This window comes from Indicator indicator, chromosome 1, assembly GCF_027791375.1.
Source record: "Indicator indicator isolate 239-I01 chromosome 1, UM_Iind_1.1, whole genome shotgun sequence".
Taxonomy (NCBI): Eukaryota; Metazoa; Chordata; class Aves; order Piciformes; family Indicatoridae; genus Indicator; species Indicator indicator.
In genome coordinates this window covers 22,934,731-22,945,813 of record NC_072010.1, presented here as the reverse complement: position 1 = coordinate 22,945,813, position 11,083 = coordinate 22,934,731, and the positions used below count along the sequence as shown (strand labels likewise).

The window sequence follows — 11,083 nt, the reverse complement described above, 5'->3', positions numbered from 1 at the left end:
ACCTGGTGCTCTGAATGATGGGGATGTACATTCTGGGGCTGACTCAGGTGCAGTAAGTACCAGAAGGGTGCTTCTCTGTAGTTTGCCTGGGAATTTGTATTTCCCCCTTAAATGGAAAGATCATGCTCCAAATTAGAATTTAGACTTTTTCCAAGCTCTTTGATTTTTCTACATTTTCTTTTTGTTTGTTTGTTTGGGTTCTTTTTTGGTGGGTTTTGTTTTGAAAGAAAATCATGCTTGCACAGCTTCATTTGGACTTTCCTGGTAGGTTGATCATGCTTTCTCTGGGTTGATCATTCATTTGCAGGGAGAGTTTCAAAGTTATTGGTGAAATTGTGTACTGTGCATCTTTCGATGCTTTTCTTCCCATTTCACCCTTCTTCACTGTCTATTTACCTTACCCAGGCTGTCCAACACTTCCTATTTCATTTGTTCTGGGTGAAACTTACTTCATCTCTACTTTACGGTCCACTCTTGTAATCCAGTTGCTGTGGCTGGCTGCTGAGCTTCCAGACCAGAGGAGATTTGCAGAAATTATCACTGGTTCAGGAGCTACTGGGACAGCTTCAAAAGGAAGTGACTGAAGGAGATCTTTTAGCTTATATATTTCTATTTAATAATTTAAATTGGCCCAAAGGCACATGCAAGCTACAAGCTTAAGAGCCTCCACTAGAAAAATGAGAGTAAAGAAATTATTTCTTTGACATCTGGGTTTTGGGCTGTCTTGCATTTCTACACACATGCATATTTTGGCTATTGTGGGAAAGAATACTTCTGTCTGTTTTGCATGTTTATTCCACAAATTGTATTACATACATTTATGCCAAAGACTGTAGATGTTCAATATGAAGATGCTGTTGCCATATTAAATTCAGTCTCCCAATCCCAGACTTTTAATGACAATAATTCCAATGAATAGTGCTTGGGAATGTGAAGGACTGGGTTTAAACCCTGAAAAGACTGGATTCTGCAGTCTGAATCAAGGATTATGTGGCCACATTTCCAGACGTGTAAGATGGTAATTTGGCTGTATTTCTAGCTTTCCACACAGAAGCAGCAAAGCCTCACAATTGGCAGCCAGAAGGTAAATAGGCTCTGTTAGAATCTTATCTGTGAACAGTGCTATATTAATCTCAGTTATTCCAGTTGGACCTAGATCATCAGAATCTCTAGGAAATGGTGGACTTTTCAATTTCATGGTCAGACAGAAAAAAATGGTGGAAGAAATTTCAAGTCAAATCTAATCAGTGCTGAAGTTAATTTCTTGGAATAACTAACATGATTTCTCTGAAAGTGTTATTTAGATGGAAGTTCATACATTAAAGTATTGATTTGAGTACTCACTGAAACACCTGTACAGACACACAGTGGTCTCATTTGAGATTAAAGCTAGAGATCTTAATGGAGCCCAGAAAAACTGTGTTTCCCCCTTCTTCTGGATCTTAATGGAAGCTGAGCTCTCTTTAAAATTCCAGACTGCAGTCACAAAATCCAGAAGAGTTAGACCCTGCTGTATAACACAGTTTTTAACAAAATATATATGTGGGGTTTAGTTGTCAAACTTCAAAATTACTTGCAGCACTTACTGATGCTTTTCCTCACAAACTTTACACAAGGCTATTTCATTCTCTTATAGTTGGTGTAAATCTGGGGCAATTCTTTTGGGCTGGGCTAGCATCTTCTAGATTTACAGTTCTTGCTGGAGTCAGTCAGGACTTGGCCTGTGCCCTGTAAAGATTTTTATATCCAGAAGCACCCAATACACTTAAACCCCTAAAAATCTGCCACTGAGGACATTCAAGGATTTTTTGATGGTGGTGTTCTTTTGTTGTTGTTTTGTTTTTTTTTTTCCACATGTGAACAATAATAAACAAACTGAACCTATTTTTCGTCAGATGCTTCAAAGACTGAAACCAGTAGCCCTTCACACTGTGTGGGTGTATAGGACAAAAGGAAATTGTCCAGATTTTCAAGACAGTTGTTGATTCCTTACGCTTTAATGTGGGTTGGAAACTTTAAACATGGTGTTTATCAACTTTTGAGTTTCCATGCCCAACTGAGATTGGGAAAGGAGGAAGCTTTAGCAGATGAGAGTTAAGGTTTGGCATTTCAGAAGTCTCTGTCCAGTGGGTCTGTGGTGAGGCTTTATCAGCAGAACTGTTCCTTTGAATCACCCAAGTTATGGGTGGGGACTTCCTACTGCAGCCCCAGAGGGAATGGAAAGCCAGACTGCTGCAAGAATAGCTTTGACATGAGGTGTAAGATACCCAGTCACCTCACCTCTTAGAGGTAAGTCTGTCCTATTGGTGTGAGACCTTCAAGAAGGAAGCTACTCCCTCCACAGACATGCTTTATCTTTAGATTTCACTTCCTTCCATCAGTCTCTTTTTTTCTCCCAGTATCTTCCCTCCCCCCCCCCCCCCCCCCCCCCCCCCCAGTATTCTATCAGTATGTGGGGAAATGTTTCTGTGTAATTTGAGCATGATTCCACTCATGGACAACACTAAGCTCTTCTCTCTTTGCCCTTGTGATGCGTCCTTACTACACATGTTTCTGCAACTGAGAAACAATGTTTCTCAAGCATTTCTTTCTATGAATGGTCTTATTTCTTAATCTACTGTTATGGGAACTGCTCATCCTGAAATTGGTCCAGTAATCGTCAGGAAGGTGCCTACACAGTTTCATTCCCCTGTAGCTGGAGTTCAGCACTGTCTACATCCTGGTGGTTAAAAGAAAAAGATGCACTGCAGGCAGCAGTTTGAAATGAAAATACAGGCATTAGTGCTCTCTGAAAGGCCAAGCATGGCACAATATCATGCCTTTTCTCTCTGGCAGAATGAATTAGTGCTAGAACTAAGCAAAGTGATAACAGATTGAGAAACAGTAGTGTGGGGGAAGAGATTTGAAACTATACATTTCAGATGTACTTTTGTCTGAAACTTATGTCTTGAGTCATTGAGATGTGTGGAGAAACTTGGGCTGGGAGTGTAGATGACTGTTTCTTCTATATTAAGTCATGTTTGGTATTTGTATTGTTTTTTTCACCCTGTGGCACAGTGGGTGGGATTGTGCCAGCCTAAAGATGAAGAGGAGGATGATTTTGCTGGTGACACATCTGTATTATTCAAGACCATTATAGATGCTTGTAAAACAGCTAACTGATTTATTCATCTTTCCCAGACTAGTGGTTGGCTTGTGTTAATGAAGGAGTTCACATTCACGATTATGTGATTTTTTGCTATCTCTGTTGGTTTTCAATCAATTCCCAGCTGATTTTCTTTACCAAAATCAGTTTGGCCACGTCCACAGTGTTAAGTCACTCTTGTAACATATTTGGACAACCTGATATGGCTGACACTGATTTCTGTTCGCATGACTTTCATAGATGGTAGAGCTGCTCTTCCAACATTCACTGACACATTGCACTAAGCACTCCTAAACACAGTCCCTTTCAAGCTGTATTCCTTCTTTTGGAGCTATGGCCTTGAAACAAGGTGCTCTTTGCTGTTAGAGCAATTAAAAGATGGAAAGTGGTTAGGAGAAAGCTGTTCCTAGGACTTCTCTGGGTTGAAGATGCTGTGGCAAAATGGTGACATTATTTCCATGCTGTGCCCAGAAGCAGGGGTGGAACAGGCAGGGCACAGTGGCCCTCGGAGAGCCAGTGACCTGTGAGCAGATGTGTCTACTTCTTGGAAGTTCCCCTGGGAAGCCCATGCTCTGGGAACAAGACCCCCTGCTTAGTGTGTGGGGAGTAGTGAGGGATGAATGTGAGGGCGTTTCATGAGAGGAATTTCACAATTTCACATAGTTCACTTAAGCATCCTTCCTGTGGGATTCTTTCCTGCCACAGAGTGAAGGAATTTGCTCCTTTTGTTCCCATTGTCATTCCTCTGTGGAAAAACTCTTCATCAAGAGCATGGTAGACTACTGTTAACAGAAGCATGAGAGTTGCCATCCTGGATCAGACAAGGGCTCTGTTTAGCTCCAACTCGCATCTCTGGCAATGTCCAACATCTGATCTTCAGGGGAGGTTCAAGGAAACTTGCAGGAAGCACTTATCTGATAAAATCCTCCAGAGAGGAAATTCTTTTTCTAGTATGATCTAGAATCCACTATTATTTACTAAGAAACCATGGGATTGAGGGTCAAGGAAACTAAAATTAATGTTTGCCAAAATGTAGGTGTGGACTATTGCAAACTGATACAATATAGTGGGATTAAATTGCATTATATTGTGTAATAAAAAGAATTTTCTTCTGTTGTGCTGGCAGCATTTGGGGTGAAAGCCCACCTTTCTTTGTTTCATGCAGTGCTGCCATTAACATTCTTCCTAATCTGTTTTACAAGTATCAATGTTTATAGTTTTCCAGTGTAAATTAAGCCATAGGCAAGCTTACCTGGAGCTTCCTGCATGTGTACCTACTGTAGGCGTTGTGGTTTAGATGGCATTTAAGTGCAGAATGTGTTTACCTCTTGAGCTACTGCAACTCTGTCCTCCATGAAGACTTCTCTGCTCTGCACAGAGAGAACCAGACTATTCTGGTTCTTCTAATACTCTCTGGTTTAAACTGTTGTGTCACATTACTTATTTTCTCTTGTTTTGAACCCAGGGCCTTTGCTTATAGCTCAGTTTTATGGGTTTAAGTAGAATGGATGGAAAGTCAGTTCCTGACTTTTGTCTTTTTCATCTTGAAATGTTACATGGCAGTTCAGCCATCACGATGGAGCATTGGAAATAACTCTTCAGCCATCAGCAAAGTGGGAATCCTGCAACTTTGCTTTACATTTTCTTTTCTATAGTTCCTAATTAATTTCTGTGTGCACAGCTTAATGAGTAGTACTGTCCATGCTGCTGGCTGATATGGCAGGGTACTGGCAGGTAGGCAGCTTGCCTGCATATATGAAATAGTCTTCCAATTCAATCCTATTATATTGCTTAATTTGTCCTGCTAGGGAATACGTAGCAAATATTAAGAAATTAAACTTGCGCAAGAAAAATATACAAATACGCATACTTACTCTGTACAGGAGTTCTAAATTATTTTTGTGACTGTTTTTAATGTATCTAGCTCCCCTATGAGGATACACTGAGAGAGTTAGGATTGTTCAGCCTGGAGAAGAAAAGGCTTCAGGGGGACCTTCTAGCAGCCTTTTAATAATTAAAGGGAGTCTACAAAAAAGATGAGGAGAGACTCTTTATCAGGGACTGTAGTGATTGGATGAGGGGCAATGGTTTCAAACTGAAAAAGGGTAGGATTAGATTAGGTATTATGAAGAAAATCTTTACTGTGAGAAAGGTAAGACAATGGAACAGATTGCCCAGAGAAGTTGTGGGTGCTTAAGTGTTAAACGCCAGGGTGGATGGGACTTTAAGCAAATTGGTCTACTGGAAGGTGTCCTTGCACTAGACAGTGCAGGGGTTTTGGGAGTAGGTGATCTTTAAACTCCCTTTGAGCCCAAACGGTTCTATGATTCTGTACTAGGTTTGTCTTTACACTGTACCGATACTTTCCTGCTATATTTTCTGAAATAATATAGAACAGATGATTATGTGCTGGGATCTGTTATGGTGAAACTAAAGCAGAGGCACAGTAGTTGCTGAAATGTGTCAGTAAGTGACAGAGTAGATGGCTCACAGATGTCATATGGGTAGGGCTGCCTACACTCCTGTAAGCAGCACACCCTTAATCATTTGTTGAGGCGTGAAACCATACTTCTGGGTGAATGCCAGTGGCTGATCATGCAGTGTTACTTTTGGATAGGAATTATAACCACTTTTCATCAGGCAGTGGCCTGAACAGGGTCTCCCAATGGGGGCCAGGACAGGCACAGCAAGATGGAGGGATATGTGAGCCATCTGTAACAGTTTAGTGCAAGGGCTCAACCCCCTGCTCCCCCCCGTCACAAAAGTGAGGGGAAGAGTGACACACCAAACTCAGGGCTGAGATAAAGAGATAAGAGTTTAATATAGCATAAGATATCATAAGCACAATATGTAATTACCTTAGCTAATAATCTAATTAATCTAATAATACAATACACGATTACCTTACCTTAGCCTACCTAATTGCAGAAGGGAAGTGAAATGCACAGGGAACAATCCAGCATAAAACAGAAAACCAAAACCAGCAGCTACCTGACTCCTACTCTTTCCTCTGCCATGCCTGCAGAAAAGAGCTCCCTCCCAGGCAGCCAGAACCCAAAAGCAGCTACAGGAACAGGAAGCCTCCCATGTTGCAATCTGAACTTTGAGCCCCATAATACTTTGCTCCAGTTAGCACTTTCACTTTTCGAAGCTGGCATGCCTGCAGCATGGTATGAATAACAGCAGCAGCTTCAACTCAGTCCCTGACACCCTGTGAACCTACTCCAAATGTGGCTGTGAAAGCGCACTACAGCTAAGCTCTGCTATAACCAGTTCTTGCTGAGAACAGTCTCAGCAGAGCTGGGTTTTTAAGTTGTGTTCACTCTTTTGGAGTAAAGATCAGACAAAGGTAGGCACAGCTGTGATACTTGTTTTTCTCAATGCACACCACATATATATATATGTACATGTGTTTTGTCCCCTGGTGTGGTTTACCAAACTGATGATCTCACAAGGGTTCGTTATGGAGGAATTAGACTGCACATTTGGATTCCCATTTTCAATTCCATAGGCTCAGTGGGAAATACAGTTTGTGATTATGTCAGCCTTTACTTCTTCTCTGTAATCCATATATAGCTAATGAAATGAGCACCTTTGTCAGGCTAGGTAGTGACAAAGGTGCTCACTTCAGGTGCTAAGTTTCTAGAGTTATTAAAATTGGATGTATAAATGAGGAAAAAAGATTTTTTTTTTTCCCCTCTCAGATTCTCAGAATGATAAATTTTATTTTTTTTTTTAAATTGACATTATGTAGAGTTCATGCACAAGTTACTTGGTGACTTTGGGGCAGACAGAACAGAGTCTTCTGATGAGCTGGTAAAGCAGATGCCTTCAAGCAGGTGTTAGATGGGCACAGTGCACTGAACTGCATGGCCTTGGTTGCTCAAGTACCATGGGAAATGGTAATAGTTTCAACAGTAGTAACTAAATCCAGATTTGTTTCAGATAAGCAACTGTGATTTCAGTTTGTTACTTTTCTACATCTAAATTTTTAAATGAATAACCCCCCTGCTATTGGATAAAATGGCTTTACCACAGGGTTCTGTAAGCACAGCCTGACTTAACTAGCAAAACATTTGGCAGTTATTGGGGAAGTAGATATTTGTTTACATGTACAGCTGTTGACTGCATGGCATGGTAGTGTGTGCTGCTCAGAGGTGTAAAGAAGTGCTGTCAGAATTGCACTTCCTCTGTTTTTAGCTCTGTGTTATGCTTTGCCTCTGTAGCATCTAATCTTATGTTAATCTGTATAGACATCTAGGGTCAGCACATGCATACAGATGAGCTCTTATCACTTGCTCTGAGATCCAGAGCTGAGATGGGATGGTCATGCTTGCTCAGATAAAAGACATACACATCTATCAGTGCCTGTGAAGGCCTTTTTTGGGCAGTAGCATATCCATTTGCCCTGCTGACTGACTTTTTTAGTTCCAGGGCATGGAGTCAGGGACAAGGCATTTCTGTCTGCCCAGGACTCTTCTCATCTACTGTGATAAGCCTTATGTTGTTCAGACTATTATGATACAGCAGCCCAGTCTTCTCCTCCATTGAGTAACCTATCCATTTTCTTGGTTGGCTATTATGTTTTAATAGTACTTTGTATTCTTAAACTACAATTGAGATCAATCAGACAAATTTGTGGTTCAGAAATCACTTGGCACATGTTGCAGAACATCAGGCTTGATAATCAGAATGTCCCTTCTGGACCTGCAAGGGATGAAACAATGAACTGATTACTTTTATGCATCAATGTCTAATTTGTAAGCAAACAGCTTCAACAATTTTCTTGATCTTGAAAGCAAACAAGAACACCTTTCAGTGACAGAGGAGGTGTGTGTGAATGATAGATCTGTTGAAGAGTGAGTGAGACAACTTGAGCTGCTGCTTCTGTCCTGAGTTTGCTGGCTATGGCTATGTAAGCTATGTGCCAGCACACACAGGCCCTGTCTTTGCACAAGAGCCGACAGGGAACAGAGACAAAGCTACCTTGCAGTCCAAGGACCTATGTCTCTTAACCCTTGCAAGTCCCTATGGTCCTTAATTGCCCTGCAAACCTCTACATTGACAGAAATAGAGGTTACATTTTGGTGCTTCAGATCATGAACTTGCTCATCTGGACAGTTGCCACAATCAGCTTCAGAGAAAGGCTCCTTGGTCTCTCATAGATTAGCTGTCCCAGTTTCTTTTCTGCAGGCTTCAGGTGTGAAGCTTGATTTTGCTTCAGAGAAGTGGTGTGAAATTAGATATATGAAGGACTGTGAGGTTTGCTTTAGAATGGAGACCCAGATGGCATTTGAAAGATGTGGAGATTTTGCTTTGAATTTCAGGGTGTCTCATAGTTTGGCACTGTAGGTCTTTCCTGGACGCTATTTCTATTGCTTATTGGCTTATAAGCAATGGAGATCATGCTTTTACCTCTGGGTGCAGGAACCAGACAGTGATGTCTACTTTCCTGTGACTGAGCACTAGAAACTCAGGTAACATAGATGAGATGAGGGCTGTGGCTGCCATGGAGATGGCATCATTCTTCTTCCAGTAGCAGTTCTTCCCAGCCACCAGCAGTCACAGAAATAAAAAGCTTTATTACCCATGGTCCCTTCTCCCTCTGGTCCTGTGTCAGGACCAAGCTAGATATTCACACTTAGAACCACTGAGGTTTCCTTAAAAAATGGAGTAAAGCTGTGTATCCCATATGAGATTAGCTGGTGATCATGTTCTGGTTAAGGTGGTGTTGGGGACCAGAATGAGGTCATTTGCACTGGAGACACACTAGGTTCTACCATGCTTTGCTGGATTCTGAAATTGCTTGTTAATTGCATACATGAATATTCCCATTCCCTTCAATGGAATGACTCATAAGGAAGTGCTCATAGGCAACAGTGAAATCCTGGACTGCATTTGGACTGAATGACCCATGTTTTAAGGAGCACAGAGTGGTGAAGACCTTATTAAGAAATCACATGCACTCTCTTTCCAGTGCATGAATGTCGTCTACAAAATACATTTTTGCTGAATGCGTTTTAGTCAGGAGGAAATTAATTTAATGTTAAAAACCACAAAGGGTCGGTTATGTTTAACAAGCTTTAAAACATGTGCAAGTCTAACAATGACTGAAACAATTACTTACAATGATAGATAATTTTATTGTCCACAGATGGCAATTTAAGCCCAGAAGGTCAGATTCTTTGTATACACTAAAGCTGCAAAGATAAACTGTTCATTCTCCTTAACCTCTTCATTGTGCATGTGAAAAAAAATGATTAGTCAACATGTTCAAGATAACTGGAGTGGTTGGAAGACAGTCACTTAGCCTCAAATTATGAAAAAGATGTTAAAATTAAAAAGCCACCAAACCTGTTAACTTCAAGGAAATTTCTAATAACCTCTACTACTGTTTTGTTTTGTTTTAAACTAATCCATAAAGATAGCTGTTTGGTTTACCTTCTGTAGTTAAAGGTAGCAGAAATTCACAGTGTGTAAAGGGAAATTTAAAAGTAGAAGCTGGAAAAATCAGAATGGGGATAATAATCCAGAATGTGGTCCAGATTTTGATTTCAGCAGACCTATTCTTTTAAGATAAATCGGGATGGCGTGAGAACTAAACTCACACATCATATTGGAAAAATATATACATGCTCATTTATTTACCTTCCCCTCCCCTAATTACTTGTAATCAGTGATTTTGGTTAACAGATAATCAAATTTTTGTTCATTCATTTTACAAGGCAGAAAATAATTGAAGAAAGTTTATTCTTTTGTTGCCTTACAAATTACAGTTTATACCCTCTGCCCTCTTAAAAAGAAATAGTTATCCTTCCCTTATTTTAGACAGAATGGTTAACTTTTGCAATCTAAATTAAAGCTGCTCATTAATTAACTGACCTTGTTGACTGACTTTCACATGTATCTAATAAGCCTTCCGAAACAAATAGAATATGTCCCCCCAGATCACCCCTTTTCCTATGGGATGAGATTCCTCATTTATCAGGATTAATTAGTTCTCTTGTTGTCACATGAAAAGAAGTTGTACCCCCCCCCCAATGTAGGTCAGTGTGAGGGTAGGCTGCTGATGGTCGCTTAGTGACAGGCACAATGATAAGAGAGAGTGTCCTGTTGAGCCATGACCCTTCAGAAAAGACAGTGTCAAGTAAAATGACCAGAGAAGGTACACAGAAGGCATAATCCACTTCTAAATATTGACACTAGGAATTTCCCTGCTATTCTTCTTCCTTTTTCTTTTCTGGTGAACATGTCAAACTCTATTGCATTCATACTCAGCATCAGTTTTGAAGCATTTAAAAATGTAAGGAAGCTAATGACCCATGAATAGATAGGATGCCAAGTAAAGCTATTTTTCTTCAAGATTTAGCATCTTGCTGGTAAAAACACTGTCTCACACACTTGTAACAGCAACAATATTGGCTCAAAATAAGATCTTTTACTTCAACATCTTCACAGTAAAAACAGGCAAAAACATTTTGTCAGTAAAAACCTAAATAAATGAATATATATATAAAAAAATATGATGTCAAGGCAAATACACCAATATTAGGTCTTGAATATTAATATAATAAACTACTGAAGTTAAGTGTCTAAAATGTACTTGAAATTAATGATGAAACTCTGGCTTATATTAATGAGAGCAAAGTTAGACAAACACTGGGCACTCCTTAAGATCTCACCCACAATATTTACAAATACTGTGGTGTCTTTTAGATATATGTAATATGTGTAAAAGGGTAAAAGCTTGAATATGAATACAGCATTTCTGGGTTTCTTTTTTCGCCTGCAGGATGAAATTAAAAGATCAGAGTATTGGTTTTGTGGTGTTTTTTTATTTTTTTTCAATTTTCTTTTAATAACTCTGAGGTAGATCTCACATACAGGCTTCCAGACTGTCTTGTTTTGTAAACTCAATTTAAAATAGGTCTTGAGATC

At 40.0% G+C, this 11,083-nt stretch overlaps 1 protein-coding gene across 1 annotated transcript in view; it reads left to right on the top strand.

Annotated features, from left to right (window-relative positions):
• Positions 1 to 5,181: 5,181 nt before the first annotated feature.
• The window catches only part of FLT1 (fms related receptor tyrosine kinase 1), a 114,202-nt gene continuing 108,300 nt past the window's right edge, over positions 5,182 to 11,083 (top strand). The window contains exon 1 of the mRNA XM_054387153.1: positions 5,182 to 5,222. Coding sequence (XP_054243128.1) covers positions 5,182 to 5,222 — 41 coding nt within the window. The remainder of the gene's footprint in view (positions 5,223 to 11,083) is intronic.